This window comes from Mus caroli, unplaced genomic scaffold, assembly GCF_978045245.1.
Source record: "Mus caroli unplaced genomic scaffold, Mus_caroli_1 scaffold_13, whole genome shotgun sequence".
In the NCBI taxonomy this organism is placed as follows: Eukaryota; Metazoa; Chordata; class Mammalia; order Rodentia; family Muridae; genus Mus; species Mus caroli.
This window is the reverse complement of record NW_028227268.1, coordinates 37,156,896-37,176,138: the sequence shown is the minus strand read 5'-3', so window position 1 is coordinate 37,176,138 and position 19,243 is coordinate 37,156,896. Positions and strand designations below refer to the sequence as shown.

Sequence of the window (19,243 nt, the reverse complement as noted above, 5' to 3'; positions counted from 1 at the left end):
TTGTAGCCCTGGCTGTCCTGGAACTCACTCTGTAGACCAGGCTGGCCTCGAACTCAAAAATCCGCCTGCCTCTGCCTCCCAAGTGCTCGGAGTGCCCCACCATTGCCCAGCCCAGCGAGTTTCTTTTGGCCTTGGTGTTTCATCACAGCAATAGAAACCCTAAGACATATGGACATGGAAATGAGTTTTTTGGCCTTGACCACGACCTCCAGCCCCCAACTCTTGACACTCATGACATGCCTAAAAAGTCTACTTTAACCTGTATGATAGGCAAAGGTCCTTTTACGCATTCCTTGTTGGTCATACCTAGCCGCCTAGTCCACATCTAGGCAGGAGCATCATGTCTAAATTCCAGGCCCGTTTATGATTTTTTTTTTTAAAGGCGTGCGCCACCACGCCCGGCTATTTATTATTATTTTTTAAAGATTTATTTATTTATTATATGTAAGTACACTGTAGCTGTCTTCAGACACTCCAGAAGAGGGCGCCAGATCTCGTTACGGATGGTTGTGAGCCACCATGTGGTTGGCTGGGATTTGAACTCTGGACCTTCGGAAGAGCAGTCGGGTGCTCTTACCCACTGAGCCATCTCACCAGCCCCCGTTTATGATTTTTAAAAGAATTATATCTTATTAAAAAAGATATTTTGGAAGGGACAGTGTTTTCAAACTTGGTGGCACTGGAGTGGCTTAGAACTTGCTATGTACACCAGTGCTGGGAATATAGGCATGTGCTACCGGAATCCCATAAAAAGTGATTTAGGTACAGGGTTACTAGGTGCTCAGGAGAAAGATATATGGGAAAGCTAGGAGTGTGAGTGTGGGTTTCTTTAAGCAAGAGCTCCCGGCCTACGACTACTTGAGACTCCATGAACCCTTAAGCCGTTTCCAATGCCCCAGGTAGTCAGTCTTCTTAGACTCTCTGTGGATCCCTATATTGTGCAACAAGTTCCCCCTTCCAAAGTCTGGGGTCCCTCCATTTCCAGATGTTCACGAACATCCATTCCTATGACAGTAACCATTAAGGGCCCCAACAAAATTTCGTACAGGCTCCCTTATTCAGAGCAAGAGGTACTCAGCAGGGGACTGAACACGGACTGCAAGCCTAGACTCCCGGAAGGTAAACACAGCGCCGCGGGCGGGGTGGAGGGCGGGCTCGGGCAGCCTGAGTGGTCAGGTAAAAGTGATTGGCAGCTGCCACGTCCACGTGCTTTTAGCTTCGAATCAGCTGTCGCGAGAATTCGATGTAAACACACCAGTGTACCTGGCTTCGGGCTCCTCGCTGGAGACTTCTGGCTGAGATCCGCAGGTATTTGGTGCATGTAGCGTTTCCTTAAAACAGAAAATCCACCAAGGTGCCTCTTCCAGGCCCGCAGACACGCCTGCCTTTTCTGCCCTGCCGCCTGCATTCACAACCGAACCTGACCCACCCGCTTCACCCGAACTTCCATACTGTTGTGTTTTCCCTCCAGCCCCAGCGGATTGGATGGATTCTGAAGGCGGGCCCGCCTCTTTCCTACTTGCTGGTTGGCGAAGCTGACCTCCAAGGGCGGTGCCGCGCCGGGGCCAGTTTGCTCCTGGGATTGGCTGATGCGGTGGTTCCGCCGAGGCGTGGTAGGAAGTGCTAGCCGTCAATCACGAGGGAGACTCCAAACAGTGAGCCTGGAGCTGGAGAACAGCGTTTACCGGCGGAGCGGCCGGTGAGAGGGCTGGCGGGGCTTTGGCTTAGGGGGAGGTTTGGAGAGGGAAAGGGACAGGCAGCATGAGGGAACAGGCCTTGACCAGCCCCAGTTGACGGGGAAAGGTGCTGAAACTGGAGGAGAGCTGGGCAAGAGGCCAGAGGGCGGCCGGGGGCAGTGGTGGTAGGGCTTTGGAGGTGAAGTGTGGAGTGTTGTTCCCGTGACTTTGGGGAGAGTGGGGCCCGAGGGGCTTTCGAGGAGCTGTTCTCAAGTGACAAGGCCTTTAAAGGACAGAGGTGGGGAGAATGGTTCGGGTAATAGAGGGTGGAATGAAGATGAGAGTACTGAGGGGTCTGGTGAAAGGTACTGCCTAAGAAAGGGGTAGCTGGACTAGTTGGGACAATGGGTTGTTTAGGTTGTATAGGAATGTGGGGATCAACTGTTTGGGGTTTTTCAAATGAGGTGGTACAGTGAACCCTTCTTAAAAGTGATGCTTTTAGGCTGTGGGCTTTCCTGAGCCTTGTAAGACATCTTTAGTTCTGTTGTCAGTCCCCCTTTAACCTTAATGAAGCATACTCTGTACTCTCCAAACCACCTCTATGATTCAGAAACTCATTAGATAGTCAAGGTCTGGGACTCACTTAGATCGTGGGAAAATCCAGGGGCTCCTTATATTCCAAGTTTATATTACTCCTTATATTCCAAGTTTATATTACAAGTTTATATTCCATATTTGTTTACACACTGTTGGTTATGTTACAATAGCTGGAGGTTAAATTATTATTTAAATGTGGCTACACAGTTTTATCTGTCCTCAACAGATTTATCTGAAGGCAGAGTGGTATCGTGTTACGCGTATTTGTTCTGAGGCTCACATGGGCCATCTGGTCTTTATATGGGCTGTGCCCTTAAGGTTGACTTTGAACTCCTGATCCTCCTGCCTCTGCCTCTCAGGCATGCATATGCATCACCACCTGTGGCCAGCTTTTATTATTATTATTATATTTTTAAAAATAAAATACTAAGAATCTCAGGCTTACATTGCCCTTGAACTCATGGCAATTTCCTTGCCTCAGCCTCCTGGGTACTGGGATTGCTGGTATGTTATGTCCCACTGAGCTTTATACTTGCATTTCTTTCTCTTTCTTTTTTTAAAGATTTATTTTTATATATGTAAGTACACTGTCGCTGTCTTCAGACATACCAGAAGAGGGCTTCATAACCCATTACAGATGGTTGTGAGCCACCATGTGGTTGCTGGGAATTGAACTCAGGACCTGTGGAAGAGCAGTCAGTGCTCTTAACCCCTGAACCATCTCTTCAGCCCTGTATTTGTTTTTCTAAGTGATTCTGTGTTAGATAGTTCCCATTTAGTTCTCTGTCTCTTTTCCTTCTAGTTATAAATTATAGGAAGATTCAGCCAAAGACTGAACTGTCTTGACTTTCAGATATTGCGTAGTTCAAGGTCAGCCTCAATTACCGGGTAAGACCCTATCTTAAAAAAAGAAAAGTAACTTCCTGGTTGTGGTGTGTACACACCTATGATCCTATCAGTTGGGCTGGCAGGTCTCTGAGAGAGCTAGGCCAAAAGTTTCTGGGAAAATTCATGGTTTGTCACAGTTTGGCAAAGGGATATTTACTGAATAATCCTAAACCTCTCCTTCTGACACTTTTCTTTTCTTCTGGAAACAGGTCTCATGAATGAAACAATGGCTACAGATTCTCCTCGGAGACCCAGTCGTTGTACTGGTGGAGTCGTCGTCCGCCCTCAGGCCGTCACGTAAGCTGAAGAAAACAGTATTCTAGAAAACAGTTCCCACTCAGAATATCTGTTTGAGCTGGGTGGTAGTAGCACACGTCTTTAGTCCCAGCACTTTGGAGGCAGAAGCAGATCTCTGAGTTTGAGGCCTGCTTGGTCTACAAAACAAGTTCTAGGACCACTGGGACTACATAAAGAAACCCTGTCTGAAAACAACCAGACTGTCCTCCAGAGCTCCCAGAATGTCCATTTGGATAGTGGTTGCTTCTATAGACACTTTGTACTTTTTGTGTATTTCGAGGGATGTAGTAGTAGTAAGAAGGCTTCACAAGAAGGGAACACAAGAAGGGGGTTGTTAAGCGATCTCAGTGGGTCTGAGCTTGCCGTAAGCCTGAGGGGCTGAGTTTGATCCCTGGGTCCCACATGTTAGGAGGAGGGGACCAACTCCAAGTTGTCCTCTGACCTCCAGGTACATGGCCCATGCCCCCCCAGACACACATGCACCACTAAATAAGTAGATAAATAAATAAAAAAATAGTATAATTTAAAAAATTTAAAAGAAGGTTTACATTTTGAGTTTATCTTTAAAGGCTAGACTTTGGATATTTGGACTCAGCAAAGACAATAGAATAATATAAGAAACAGGCAAACTGCTTTTTCTTTGGGATTTTGAGACAAGTTCATATTTGTTTTAACAATTGTTATATAGCAGAACAGATCCTGCCTCCATCCTTCAAAGCTGAGATTCCAAGTATGTGCTGCCAATCCCCACTCCCAGGTTCACTCCCCAAAATTTTTTTTTTTTTTTTTTGAGACAGGTTCTTTCTATGTAGCTCTGGTTAGTCTGAAACACACTGTATTGTTCAGGCTGGTCTCACAGAGGTTCACCTATCCCTACCTCCAATTGCTGGGATTAAAGACATGCATTGCCATGTCCAACCTTTTTTTTTTTTTTTTCCTTGGTTTTTCCAGACAGGGTTTCTCTGTATAGCCCTGGCTGTCCTGGAACTCACTTTGTAGACCAGGCTGGCCTTGAACTCAGAAATCCGCCTGCCTCTGCCTCCCAAGTGCTGGGATTAAAGGCGTGCACTACCACGCCCGGCCTTTTTTTTTTTCTTTTGAGAGGTGTTTTCTGTGTGGTCCTAGCTGACCTGACACTGACTTAGCCTAGGCTGTCCTTGAACCAGTGGCAGTCCTGGCTTGGCCTTCCAGGTGCTGCTGGGATTATTGACATGTGCTGTGCCTTCTGACTTTTTGTTGTCGTTGTTATTTGTTCATCTTGTGTTTTTCAAGCCAGCGTCTCACTATGTAGCTCTGACTGTCCTAGAACTCTATGTAGACCGTGCTGGCAGCGATGCCCCTGCCTCTGCCTCCTGAGTGCTGAGGTTAAAGGCGTGGGCCATTATGTTCATTTGGCTTTTACGTTTTAACTGTTTTAGGATATAGTCCACAGTGTCTTCAAACTCACACTAGGTATCTGTCTTCTGCATCTATAGAGCTGGGGTTACAAATGCAGGCCATATCTTGTGTGTTTCAAAATTCTCTTAGCAAGCAAGGGACAGTGGCTCAGACCTGTAGTTCTAGTACTTGGGAGGCTGTGTAGTGAGTTTGAGGACATATTGGACTAGAGAGAGTGAGTTCCAGGCCCGTCTGAGCCATGCAGCAAGATGCTGCCTCAGAAAAGTTGCTTGGAGGGAATATATTTTAGATGGTTTCCTTTGGTATTTATATCTTAGGGACAGTCTTTGCAGACTAAAACAGCAATGTGCACAGTGATATCACAGTGTTGCCTTCCCCCTTCTGTATTCTCTAGAGCTGAGTTTCTTTGTGACATTTGCTGTGTTATCAAGTTAAACATGTTATTAGCTGTGAGTTAGGCTACTATTTTTATCTGCCTTTATAGGTGAGAGAAACAAAGCAGAGAGGAGTTAACTTGTCATGGGAATAGCCAGGGTGGGAGCCAGGATGGATTCCAGTTAGTGGGTCTGCAGCATCTTGTATTCCCATTTGGTTTTCTCTGCAACCCCACCGTATGGTGTTTACACCATAGTAATTATTTTTGTTGCATAGATGTTTTTAGGGTTAGAAAAAATAATTTTGGGTACAGCATCCTGTGTTCTTTTGAAAAATAATGCTTGAAAACCAATTTCTCACTTGTACTGGTTAGCAGGTTCTGATGTGAAAGGTAAATATGAGAGATAGGTTACTTCCCTTACGGGAGCCTATACTCTGCTTGGGGAAATAGATAAGGATGCTGTCTGAGCCTTGGTGGAGGGTGGAAGGGAATGTATGTGCAAGGGTGACTTGAGGAAGCCACACAGAAGCTGGAAATGTGGGTGGGAGGAAGGGTGTTAGAAGAAAAGGAGCGGATGGGACGAAGGACGAAGGATGGCATAAGACCCTGACTTGGCACAGAGGGTGGCAAGGTGTAGGAATTGGAGCTGTCTGTGACTGAGGACAAGGAGGGTGGTGATGAAGAATGCGTCTGGCAGAGTTGACTCAGTGATTTTTTTTTTTTTTTTTTTTTTTTAGATTTATTTATTATTATATGTAAGTACACTGTAGCTGTCTTCAGACACTCCAGAAGAGGGAGTCAGATCTCGTTATGGATGGTTGTGAGCCACCATGTGGTTGCTGGGATTTGAACTTCGGACCTTCAGAAGAGCAGTCGGGTGCTCTTACCAACTGAGCCATCTCACCAGCCCCCAGTGATTTTTTTTTATTTTGTTTTTTCTTGGCCTACTTTTATAGGTCTCGAGGGCATTTTGTTTTGTTTTTGAAGGGTTTAGGAAAAATTCTTATTTTTTTTTTTTCTGAGGTAAGGCCTTGTAGCCCAGGCTGGCCTTCCTGAACCTCTGACCCCTGCTTCTACCTCTGAGTGCTGACATAACAAGTGTGAATCATCATGCTTGCTTTATACAGTGCCGGGATGGACACCTAACCTACATGTCCGACATGTAAACATTTTTTATTTTTTTATTCCACATGCATTGGTGCTTTGCCTGTGTGTATGAGGGTGTGGGATTCCTCAGAGCTGAAGTTACAGATGGCCGTTACCTGCCGAGTGCGGGGTGCTCTTAACCTTTGAGTTCTCCCTCCAGCCCCATTTTTTTTTTTTTTTTAAATTTGGTTCTTTGAAACAGGATCTCACTATGTAGCCAAGACTGGCCTGCAAAGTAATGGCCAGCCTCCCTCAGTGCTGAGATTGTAGGCATAAGCCGTTACATTAAACCGAGCCTTATCCTTTTCAGTGACAATTATTCACGTCTTTCAGAAAGTTTTAGTATTTTGAGGAAGTCATTTTCTCTCTTTACTTACATCCATATACTTACTATTTCAAGTAACTTCAAAGCTGGGGGTTTTATTTTGTGATAGTCTGTTGTCTATTTTCCTAGCTGTGATGGCTCTGGGTCCATCCCTAGGACTGCAAAAAGGGAAACAAAATATCATCATTTAGTGTCCTTAACAGTATTATTATTATTATTATTATTATTTTTGGTTTTTGAGACAGGGTTTCTCTGTATAGCCCTGGCTGTCCTGGAACTCACTTTGTAGACCAGGCTGGCCTCGAACTCAGAAATCGACCTGCCTCTGCCTCCCAAGTGCTGGGATTAAAGGCGTGTGCCACTACTGCCCGGCTGTATTATTATTAAGATTTACTTATTTAATGTATGTGAGTACATTGTAGCTGTCTCAGACACACCAGAAGCATCAATCCCATTACAGATGGTTGTGAGCCACCATGTGATTGCTAGGAATTGAACTCAGGACCTCTAGAAGAACAGTCAGTACTCTTAACCGCTGAGCCATCTCTCCAGCCCAACATGATTATTTCCTTCCCCTTGCCTGTCTGCCTGCCTCCCTCCCCCTGTCTCCCTCCAATGCTGGATGTTAGCCCTAAGGCCTCATACATGCTAGGGAAGAGCTCTACCATCTTATGCTTGCCTTTTTTTTGGAGACAGGGTCTCTCTATACAGTCCTGGCTGTCCTGGAGCTTACAATATAGACCAGGCTACCTTGAACTCACAGAAATCTGCCTGCTTCTGCCTCCCCAGGGCTGGGACTAACGGCATGTGTTATCATTCCTGACTTTTTGTTTTTGATACAAGGTTTAGTTATATAGGCCAGGCTAGCCTGGAACTCATGATCCTCATGTGCCAGCTTTCCAAGTGCTAGGGTTACAGCACCTGACATGCTACCTGCCCTTTCCTGCTGCCCTCCTGTTTTGAGACAGGCTTATACTATCCTGGACCTACCTGAGTCTGCTGCAGGGGCTGACGGGTGAGCTCTAGAGACCCTCCTGTCTCTCCTCCAGTCTGGGATTCTATGCCTGCACTACCTTGCCAACTTTTTTTTTTTAATGTGGGTTCTGAAGATTTGAACAGGTCTAAGTGCAGTAAGCCATCTCCCCAGCTGCTCTAAGATGATGGGCTTTTGAGTGCTTGTTCTAATGTCTGCATCTGTAGGGAAGTCCATTCACTTTGCCACACAGAGATAAGGGACAAGGTTCATAGCCAATTTAAAGAGAGGCCAGGACATTTTGAGTTAGCAAGTTTACTCTCTCTGGCTGGGGCATGATCATCCAGCCCTGCTTTAGTTGGGTCTTCTGCTACCAGTCCTCCACAGTTCCCTGTATTCAAACCTTTAGCAAGAGGTGTTTTATGTGGAGACTGCAGAAGATAGGATGTGTGCAGACTGGTGGATGAGACAATGGGTGAGCAAGCTCACAGGATGAGAGCTGGCCTTGTGTCTTTTTTTTTTTCCTGTTGAAGTTATTCTTGGTTCTGCCTCCCAGCCAATACATAAGATCGTCTGCATCTTCCCCATCATTTTTCTGTGATAGTGAACTTATTAGACTTTGTAGGCTGTGCTTCTCTCCTGACTGTTTTTGTCTGTCTGTCCTTTGCCAGGGAGCAGTCCTACATGGAGAGCGTCGTGACTTTTCTGCAGGATGTTGTGCCACAGGTAAGCAGGTGTGAGCACAGAAATGGTTGCTTCACATTTGAGTCAGGAAGCACTGGAGTCTTGGTTCCTACGCTTGAGTAAGGGTGAGTGGTTTTGGAAGTTTTGTTTTGGCATGCTGAGGGTCAGTAGTGTGGAGCTGTGCTGTGGTTGTGAGATGTGACTCACTTTTCTGGCAGTGCTAGGAATCAAACCCGTGGCTTCGTAAGTTCTGGTCACATACCTCACCAGTGGGTGACCTCACAACCCTTTCCATTTCCTAAATATTGTTCCTGTGTAAGATAAGAGACTCTGGGGCTTGAAATGTAGCTCACGATAGGCCATTTTCCCATGATACTCTTTTAAAGACAGCAAGTAGCCTCGCAGGAATCTAGTGTATTCCGTAGTATGTAGTAACGCCCACATTTAATTCACCTAAGTGTTATTTGACTTGCCTGTATGGCACCTGTATTGTAGGAGGTGTTTGCTGTGGGACACGGGTGGGCAATGCTGTTCTGGTGGGACTTAAAGGCAAGCTTGCTTATTTTTTTCCAAGTGGATGACAGTCCTCCCTGACAGACAGACAGTCCTCCCAGACAGACTGCCACATCGCCTGCACCTGAGCTGCTTGGAGAGGACCTTTCATGGACCCTTATACCAGTTTTACAGGAATACCCCAGAAAGGCCCAGAGTCTAGAGTTTTCTTTGTGTTTGCAAAATGTATTCTTCAAGTGAGGACTGTTGGTACTGCTTTATTATATTTAGTTAATTTGAATGAAAACAAGCCCCAGTATTGAGGTCTGTGGTGCATGTGAGGAAAAGTGCTCTCCTTTCCCAAGGCACTTGCTTAGTAAGTCAAATTGCTTGAACCAAGCAGAGATTATTCATAGCAACAAATCAGCACTGTTGCCATGTAGCTAGAGCACACGGAATGTTGGATTGGTGAGGGGATGCAGAGAGAAGGGAGGGGCTTTGGAAGCACTGTAGAAACATTGCTAGTGGCAGTGAGGGAATGGGGCACCTGGTCAGCGTGGCAGTGGAGGGTTTGGTGCCTGTGTTGGCCAGGCTGAGGGACAGGGCGGGTAGTGGGACTGGTGAGCCCTGGCGTGAGGCTCAGATCACAAAAAGTGACTGAATTTATTTATTTTTACATTTTGTTTGGTATTTCTACAGCATTTATCAAACATTTGTCAAATTTATCAAATATTATACAGGTGTCTTATGTGTGGTCAAGAGCCCTGTGTAACAAGGAGGTAGGTTTATGTTTTTGGTTGGAGGGGACATGCTGTGATCAGAATCTTTGAGGACTCTTTTCTCGTGTGAGCGGTTGGAATGGGACAGGAACAGAGAAAATAGGAAGCTGAGCTGATGGAGAAAATGACAAAAATTCTAGGTTTTCTGAACATATGTTAGGAAGGAGATTCTGTGAAGCTGGCTGTAAAAATGTGGCTCATTGCACTATGAGAGGAAACTCTAAGACATTGATCTAATTACAATATCCAGCCAGAAATTCTATGTTGTTTGTGCTCTGTCCATGTTGAAGGTGAAACTTGAGCAGATAGCATTTACCTGGGCTTTCAGGCCAGGCCCTGGGCTGAGGTGAAGAATCTCAATCTGTTCTTCAGATTTCTGTTCTTTCCTCTAAACTAAAGCTAAGGTTTTTCTTCTTTTTAAAGATTTACTTATTTATTTATTTTATATAAGTGAGTACACTGTTGCTGTCTTCAGACACACCAGAATAGGCCATCAGATCCCATCACAGACAGTTGTGAGTCACCGTGTGGTTGCTGGAAATTGAACCTAGGACCTGTGGAAGTTAAGTCACTGCTCTTAACTGCTGAACCATCTGTCCAGCCCTAAAGCTAAGTTTTCCCGTCAAGCTACTTAGCACTCTGTATAAAGGAACCAGCGTGGTTTTTGATTCCTCTACCGGGTCTCCATAGAATACAGAATCCCCAGCTGAGTTAAATGGCCAGTAGTAAAAGGATAAAGTGCCTGGTTACACCCTTGTAACACAGAGGGAAGGAATTCAGTTCATCTGAGCCTGGAGGCTGGGTGTGGGTCACATGCCTTTTGTTTTTGTACTTGGGGAGGCTCAGGCACCCTGACCAAGAGTTTAAGGCTAGCCTGGCATTAGTGGCACACGCCTTTAATCCTAGCATTTAGGCGGCAGAGGCAGGCGGATTTTTGAGTTCGAGGCCAGGCCGGTCTACAGTGAGTTTAAGGACAGCCAGGGCTATACAGAGAACCCTGTCTCAAAAAACAAACAAACAAACAAACAAAGTTTAAGGCTAGCCTGGGTTGCATAGTGAGAGAAACTAGCAAGTAGACAACCAGGTCTAAATAATCAGATGTTGTTTGAATTGAGGAATAAGGAAGACCATACTGCAGCCTTGGTGAATTTGGGTAGGAAATAGGGACAGTATGGTTGTTTCAGGCTGAGCGTGTCTTAGTGACTGAAGAGCTGTCCCTGGTGTGGACAGCTTTCCATCGCAGGTGGGTGTGTTCCTATCGCTGGGCAAGTTATTGAGCCTTCTTTCAACTCACTGTCCTAGTTTGTCCGACAGCTCATTGTGTTCACTGTGGGCTTGTGTGAGGTTTAAAGGAAGCTATGTACATATAGGATAAAAGAAATCAAAACAAATATTAAGTTGTTTCTCTTTGAGGGAGCCTCAGGAGACTGAGGATCTGAAGTCGGAGATAGAGGTTTATGGTTTTATGTAAGTGGCTGCAGCAGTCAGATGAGCCCAATCCGGAGAGCCCTCTCCCCTCTCCCCACTTCTGCTTCATTTCCCCCCTTTCCTTCTCCTCCCTCTCCCTCCCTTCCTCTCCCTCTTCTGTTCCTAACATAGAGTCTTTGTATTCCCGGCTGGCTTCAAATTCTCAGCCCTTCCCCACTTAGCCTCCTAGAGGCTTGGTTACAGGATCTGAGCATCACAGTTTTTTACATGTATTTATCGTGTGTTTATGCTTGGGTCTGCAGGGAGCTCAGAGGGCATGCAGAGAGGTCAGAAAAGAACTTTCAGGAGTTTTTTTTCTCCTTCCACCAGTGCGTCCCAAGGATCCAGGTGATCGATCTTACTGTCCCTTGAATACTAATAGTTTTTTTTTTTTGTGAGATTTTAAAATTTATTTATTTTGAGAAAGGATCTCCAGAATACTGGGGAGTAAAGGCAGAGTCTAGAAAGGCCTTTGCATGTGCAGATGTCCTGTACAGAGGGCAGTGTGTTACTACATACTAGGTCCGTTGTCACCACTCATGGAGTTGTGTTGCTTACTAGGAGGAGCCCTTTGCTGTGCCCTTGATCTGCTCATTTCAGTTAGGAATACTTATTTTAAATGCAATTCAGAGATGTGCTACACTTTTACTTCTGTGTGTAATAAAATTTTTCATATTTTCAATGTAAAATTGTAGTCAGCCAAATGTCAGTGAGCAGTAGCCTTGACTCAGACTGTCAAGTGTCTCCTGCAGGTTCGTTTATCCTGACCTATGTCCCTGGCCTCTTTTTACTTTACTTGAAGGAACTCTGTAGCCTTAACTTTGGGATCTATTTGTCTCAGTCTTGTAAGCATCTGGGTTTACAGGCCTGCACAACCAGGCCTGAATGTCGCTGTGTGTCCCAGTGGCCTCAGTCCTCCCTCTCGACATTTGTGAGCCACTACACCCTTGCTTAGTTCTAGTGCCTCAGTGCTAGGCATTACACTAGGCCTTACACACAGAGGTCATTCTCTTCCTGAGCCACACCCCTCCCCTCAGCTGAAAACTGCTGTCCTAGTGTGTTTTCTTTTTTTTTTTTTTTTTTTTTTGGTTTTTCGAGACAGGGTTTCTCTGTGTAGCCCTGGCTGTCCTGGAACTCACTCTGTAGACCAGGCTGGCCTCGAACTCAGAAATCCGCCTGCCTCTGCCTCCCAAGTGCTGGGATTAAAGGCGTGCACCACCACGCCCGGCTCCTAGTGTGTTTTCTGTTGCTGTGGTGGAACACCGGAACACCGACCAAAGGCAACTTGGGGAGGAAGGGTTTACTTGACTTACAGGTTGAAGTCTGCCATCGAGGGAAGCCAAGGCAGGAAACTGGAGGCAGAAGCTGTGGAGGAAGGCTGCTCACTGGCTTGCTTCCTGGCTTCCGTTCAGCTACCTTTCTTAAGCAGTCCAGTCTCACCTGCTCACAGTGGGCTGGACCCTCTTACATCAACTAGTCATCACGAAACTGCTTCTCAGGCAAGCTCACTGGGCAGTCTCCCAGGGCAATTGCTCAGCTGAAGTTCCCTTTTCCCCGGTGTCAAGATGACAACCACAGCTGTGCCTGGAATCCCATCACTGGGAATCTAAGGCTTTCAAATTTGTTTCAGCCTGAGCTCCAAACCAAATTATCTGGGGAGATAGCTCACTTGGTAAAGTGCTTGTCATGCAAGCATGAGAACCTGAGTTTGGCCCAGGACCCACGTTAAAAGGACAGGCATGATGGCAGGCTTGGGGGCAAGCACTTTAGACCCAGCATGGGGAAGTGAAGACTGAGGATATCAAGGGTTTGATAGCCTAGCCTTCCCTGATTGGTGAGCTCCAGCTTAGTGAGAGGCCCTGTACCTAAAATCAACTAAGGCGCCTCCTGAGGAAGACAAATGCACACCCGCATGCACATACGCACAGGGACCTAGCATGACTGCGCCCCGGAAGACCGAACAAGCAGCTGAAAGAGTCAGATGCAGATATTTGCACCCAACCAATGGACAGAAGCAGCTGACCCCTGTTGTTGAATTAGGGAAGACTGAAAGAAGCTGAGGAGAAGGGCCACCCTGTAGGAGAACCAGCAGTTTCAATTAATCTGGACCCCCAAGATCTCTCAAACACTGGACCACCAAATAGGCAGCATACACCAGCTGATGTGAGGCCCCCAACACATATACAGCAGAGCTCTGTGTTCATTTAGCGATGATGCACCTAACTCAAGAGACTGGAGGCCCCAGGGAGTTTAGAGGTCAGGTGGGGTGGGGGTGGGGGCATCCATGTGGTGACAAGGGGGGTGGGGAGGAGGTGTGGGATGTGGAACAGTGGGAGGGTGGATGGGGTGAGGTGGGGGATAAAATATAATGGAGTGTAAAATTAATTATTTAAAAAAATTTAAAAAACAAATAAGGTGGCTCGCGAGGAAGACGAATGCATACCCACATGCACAGACACACAGTTTATTTTCTTGTACTAGGGATCAACCTAGGGTCTTGTTTATCTCTGGCAAGTTTTCATTTTGTTTTTGTTTTGTTTTTTGAAATGGGGTTTCTCTGTGTAGCCCAGGCTGTCCTGGAACTCACTGTAGACCAGGCTGGCCTCGAACTCAGAAATCCACCTGCCTCTGCCTCCCGAGTTCTGGGATTAAAGGTGTGTGCCACCCCTGCCCAGCCCTGTTTTATGTAGCAGCAGGAGTCAAGCCCAGCTTGACTTTCAAGCTTCCTGGAAGATAGATAAGCACCTACATCTCCAGCCCTCCTGAACATTGTAAATGGCAATGTGCTGTATGTGGAGAGATGAGTTCTTTGGTACACTGATGGTTATTGACACCACTCTGTATCCATGAATGCTTATCTTCCTGATTCTAGCAGGCTTACAAGAATTAACTGATTCTTTGGTTGAGAAAGCCAGGTAGCTGACTAAAAAAGCCATATTCTTGAGAAGTGTAGGTGTTGGGTAAAGTTTGGTTACTCTGTAAGCCTTATTGATGAGGAGAGATGGTAATGGATGGCTTATTATGATCAGTGTATTTAGGCATCTGTGATTCTGTGGAGGTTAAGAACTTGTCTTTGATATTATTCCTGGACAGGCATTCTTGGAGTAATGACATTCCAGACTGTGCTGGTCAGCATCAAGGAGGGACAGAGAGGGATAGAATTAGTTGAGTTGATGTCATCTTTTGCTTTGAACTTCTGTGGTTTTAGAGATGTACTGTATTTTAATGAAAACATTTCTGTTTAATTTGCAGGCTTACAGTGGGTCTCCCCTGACAGAAGAAAAGGAGAAGATAGTCTGGGTCAGATTTGAGAATGCAGATCTGAATGGTATGACTAACTTTTCTGGGATGTGTATATTAAATGCTCTTTTGGGGCTGACCTGATTTTTAGAAAGGGAACCCCAAGTTCAGTCAGGCTATTTTGCTTATACTAAATAAATTCATCTTTGGTTGGGAATAGAGCACATGCTTATAATCTCAGGGCTCACAAGGCTGAGGTAGGAGGATTCCTAGTTGGAGGTGAGTCTGGGGCATATAGTAGGACCCGTCTGGAAACCAACCGTGCTATAGTGTAGAACCATTGCAGTCGTTGGTCATCAGTCTTAGAGCATTTTCATCTGGGGAATAAACTAGATTTCCTTTTTTTTTTCCCCCCCCGCGAGATAGGGTTTCTCTGCATAGCCCTGGCTGTCTTGGAACTCAATTTGTAGACCAGGCTGGCCTCGGACTCAGAAATCCGCCTGCCTCTGCCTCCAGAGTGCTGGGAATAAAGGCGTGCGCCACCACGCCGGCCTAAACTAGATTTCTTAAAGTGTGTTCTGGATCCTCATGCCCAGTCCTTCTAACCACCATCCTATTTTCTTCTTTAAGGAAAGTTATTTTCTGTGGGTGTGTGTTTTCCTTCATGTGTGTCTGTGCACCATGGAGGCTAGAAGAGGGAGTGTGATCCCCTCTAAGTAGAGTAACAGATGTTGTCAGCTACCAAGTGAATGCTGGGAATAAGACCTCAGTTCCCTGAAAGAGCAGCCTGTCCTATTAGACCCTGAGCCATCTCTCCAGCCCTTCTACTTTCTTTATGACTGACTGGCATCTCATAGAAATGGTTTCATGTTCACTGTTCACCCACAATGGAGCATATGTCAGAATGTCCTTGTTTCTTTTTAAAGGTTGACTAATATCCCACTGTGTGCATGCCACCATCCACTTATTATAGTAAACTGGGATTGCTCAGGATAATATTAGACTCCTGACCTCAAACAAACAAGTCTCTTTCCCTGACCTCCTCAGAAACCTGAGTTACGTGCCATTTTTTAAAAACTGTTGGTCAGTGAACCAAGAGCAGTGTGCATGCTGTGTGGTGGACCACACTGACTGTGCCCCAGATTTCCTTTTACTTCTTCATTTTTTGAGGCAGGGTCTCATATGGATCAGCCTGGGTTTGGCCTCCTGCTCCTCAAGCCTCTATTTCCCAAGTACTGAATTTGCTGGTTGGTTTGGGACTCAGTATGTAGTGTGTTCTGGCCAGCAAGTCACAGAGTTTCACCTAACTGTACTTCTCTAGTACAGGAAGTAAACATGTGTTCCAAGTGGACAGACTGTTGTTGAGACAGGTGTGGCCCAGACTATCCTGGAACTGGAGAAAAGTAGTTGATTACCTTGAACTTTTGATTCTTCTGCCCCCTTCTTGGGGTGCAAGGAATGGATGTTAGACGTCTCTGTGCCAGCCAACCATTTAACAACTGAGGTACATCTTCAGCACTGGACTGATTTTTCATTTTGAGGAAAGGTCTCACTAAATTGTCCATTGGCCATAACTCACATTGTTGTCCAGGCTGGCCTTTAACCTGGTACAGTCGTCCATTCTCCATCCCCAGAGCAGCTAGTGGAATAGACTTGTTCACAAGGCTCTCCCCAGCTTGTAATTATGTGAATAGCCATTGGTGTCTGTTTCAAGACTGCTTCTGTCTGGCTTATAACTAGAAGGGAAATTGCTGGAATCCATGTGGTAATTCCAATGTTAATTCTTAAAGGAACCACTATGCTATAGTGCCTGTCCAGTATAGTAGGTTCCTAATGGCAGTGCACAAGGATATTTTCTTGACATTGGTGATTGAATCTCCAGGTCATTAAGTAAGAGAGGCACAGTCTGGTATGTAAGTGCCCTGCACTGCTAGCTCCTCAGATTTCAGTACATTCCGCATGTACTATTTTATTTATTTATTTATTTTAAATGACCTATTTATTTTATATACATTGTTATTCTTGTATGTGTGTGTGAGGGTGTCAGATCCCCTGGAACTGCTGTTATAGACAGTTGGGAGCTGTCATGTGGGTGCTGGGAATTGAACCTGGGTCCTTTGGAAAAGCAGCCAGTACTAATTCTCCAGCCCCCTCACATGTGCTGTTTTATAATGAAGCCATCTTACAGGGTTTGAGCTGTAGTTTTGATTTGTTTCCTTTGTGAACAATACCGAGTGCATACTGCTTACTTGTATGCAGAGCACCTTCTCTTATGTGTGACATTGCTCTCCAAGATTTCAGCTACCAAGGTCTAAAGGTATTCAGTAGTGTATTCCTGAAGCAAAAAGTGTAGCCTTTACAATTGTGTGCTGGTTTGAGTAGGCTGATGGAATCTTGTGCCATCTTGCCTTTTCTCTTCTGCCTGAGCTGTGAGTCACCCGTTGTCTCCATATCCACACTGCTTGCCTCAGCCTGTTAGTCACACAGTAGCTTCCTGGTGCACTGATCCCTGTAGAGCACTGCAGGGCTGGAGTTCAAGTAACCTTGGGGTCTCTAGAGGGAGGGTAGTGTGCTGCTGCTCTCAGCTGCCAAGCAGGGCCTTTAATCCCAGAGGGAGGCAGAGGCAGGCAGATTTCTGAGTTCGAGGCCAGCCTGATCTACAGAGTGAGTTCCAGGACAGCCAGGGCTACACAGAGAAACCCTGTCTCGAAAAACCAAAAAAGGGGCTGGTGAGATGGCTCAGTGGGTAAGAGCACCCGACTGCTCTTCCGAAGGTCCAGAGTTCAAATCCCAGCAACCACATGGTGGCACACAACCACCTGAAATGAGATCTGTCACCCTCTTCTGGTGTGTCTGAAGACAGCTACAGTGTACTTACATATAATAAATAAATCTTTAAAAAAAAAAAAGTGAAATTCTTAAAATTCCCATGAAATTCTGCCGAATTGTTCTAAATTCGCCCTAACACCTCAAGCTGCATAGTTGTGACTTGGTGACATGTGCTCACAGACATTCAGTCACGGGTTTGGTGCTGAGCTTGGCTACATCAAAGGAGGTGTCTCATGGATGTCTTTAGAGAACTGTCTGTGCAGGTCCTGTGTGAGGATTTTGGATTGTCCTCCTAAAGGTTTTCTTTAGATTTATGTGTATGAGTGTTGCCTGAATCTCTGTCCCTGCAGCACTAGCGCGAAAGGCCAAGTGGCCAGAAGAGGGCATCGGATCCCCTGGGGCTGGAGTTATAAAAGGTTGTGAGCTGCCATGTGGGGGCTGCCATGTGGGGACTGCCGTGTGGGGGCTGCTGTGTGGGCAGTCATTGCCCCTAGCAGCTGAATCAGCAAGCTCTGCAGGTCCTCTGGAATGGTGTTACAGCCCTGAGCTCAGTGGCTTTTTTGTGTGTTTTTTTTTGTTTTTTTTTGAGACAGGGTTTCTCTGTATAGCTCTGGCTGTTCTGGAACTCACTTTGTAGACCAGGCTGGCCTCGAACTTAGAAATCCGCCTGCCTCTGCCTCCCAAGTGCTGGGATTAAAAGCCTGTGCCACCACTGCCTGGCCTGATCTGAGTTTTTTTTTTTTTTGGTTTTTCGAGACAGGGTTTCTCTGTGTAGCCTTGGCTGTCCTGGCACTCACTTTGTAGACCAGGCTGGCCTCGAACTCAGAAATCCGCCTGCCTCTGCCTCCCAAGTGCTGGGATTAAAGGCGTGCGCCACCACGCCCGGCCTGATCTGAGTTTTGAAAGGACACTGTGGTTTTACTTTCTTTTTGTCATGCTGGTCTACTGTATTTTTTCCTAGTATTTTTGTCTTATTTTTATTTTATTAATATGTATGAGATACAATTAAAGGTTTCAGTAGGATTTATTTCTTCATTCATAAAGTAAAAAATGTTCAAGTGGCCAGAACAGAGACTAGAAAGGTGGGAAGACATCACAAGTGAATTACTCCTTTCAGAGGCTTTGGATGCTCTGTGGGTGCAGTTACTGGCTGGCTGATGTGGGTGCTGGGACCCCAACTCTGGAAGAGCAGCATGTGCTCTTAACCACAGTGCTGTCCGTGCTTTCTATTCTCTTAATCCAAGCTAAACATGAGTAGGGCTAAAAAATTGTTTTCTTGGTTCATGCTGTCTTTTTATTTTGTTTCTTTGTTAATCCTAATGCAGACACATCACGGAATCTAGAATTTCATGAACTGCATAGCACTGGAAATGAGCCTCCTCTGCTGGTTATGATCGGCTACAGTGATGGAATGCAGGTCTGGGGCATCCCTGTGAGTATACAGAAGGGGCAACCTTACTGCCCAGCATGCGCTCTGCAGATGTGTTTATACACTTCTACTCCTCCTACTATTGTTATTATTATTGTTATGTTTTTTGAGACAGGGTTTCTCTTTGTAGCCCTGGCTGTCCTGGAACTCCCTATGTAGATCAGCTGGCCTTAAACTCACAGAGACCCACCTGTCTCTGCCTCCTCAGTGCTGGGGTTAGTAATCTTTACACATTATTACGGCCTTATTGAGAGTTAGGTAGAATGAGAGGCAAGTAGCAGCAGTTGTGGGATTCAAGCAGCAGGCCTCAGTTTTATTCAACGTGATCCTGTTCAATGGGGTTGTTTCTCTGTTTTCTAATTTACAGAGGAGTAAACCGAGACTTGGGAGAAAAGTTGGTTTTTTGTTTTTTTGGTTTTTTTTTTTTTGAGACAGGATTTCTCTTTGTAGCCTTGGCTATCCTGGACTCTGTAAGGCAGGCTATATTCAAACTCACAGAGATTCACCTGCCTTTGCCTTCTGAGTGCTGGGATTAAAGGCATGTGCAACCATAGCAAATGTTAACAATATATCAATTGTTTTGTGTATGTTAAAGAATCTACTGGGAACAACAAGATGGCTCAGCAGGTAAAGTTGTTGTTAAGCCT

At 45.7% G+C, this 19,243-nt stretch overlaps 1 protein-coding gene across 8 annotated transcripts in view; it reads left to right on the top strand.

The window, feature by feature from the left end:
* The first annotated feature begins 1,253 nt into the window (after window positions 1-1,253).
* Window positions 1,254-19,243, top strand: part of Bcas3 (BCAS3 microtubule associated cell migration factor) — a 481,599-nt gene continuing 463,609 nt past the window's right edge. For 5 of the 8 annotated variants that reach the window (XM_021178147.3, XM_021178142.3, XM_021178144.3 and 2 more), the window contains exons 1-6: window positions 1,255-1,308; window positions 1,472-1,699; window positions 3,371-3,458; window positions 8,348-8,402; window positions 14,351-14,426; window positions 18,493-18,599. In XM_021178147.3, coding sequence (XP_021033806.1) covers window positions 3,376-3,458; window positions 8,348-8,402; window positions 14,351-14,426; window positions 18,493-18,599 — 321 coding nt within the window. In that variant the 5' untranslated portion in view covers window positions 1,255-1,308; window positions 1,472-1,699; window positions 3,371-3,375. Of the gene's footprint in view, window positions 1,309-1,471; window positions 1,700-3,370; window positions 3,459-8,347; window positions 8,403-14,350; window positions 14,427-18,492; window positions 18,600-19,243 lie in introns of all 8 variants that reach the window. The other 3 variants (XM_021178140.3, XM_021178141.3, XM_021178146.3) reach the window with 2 other exon arrangements.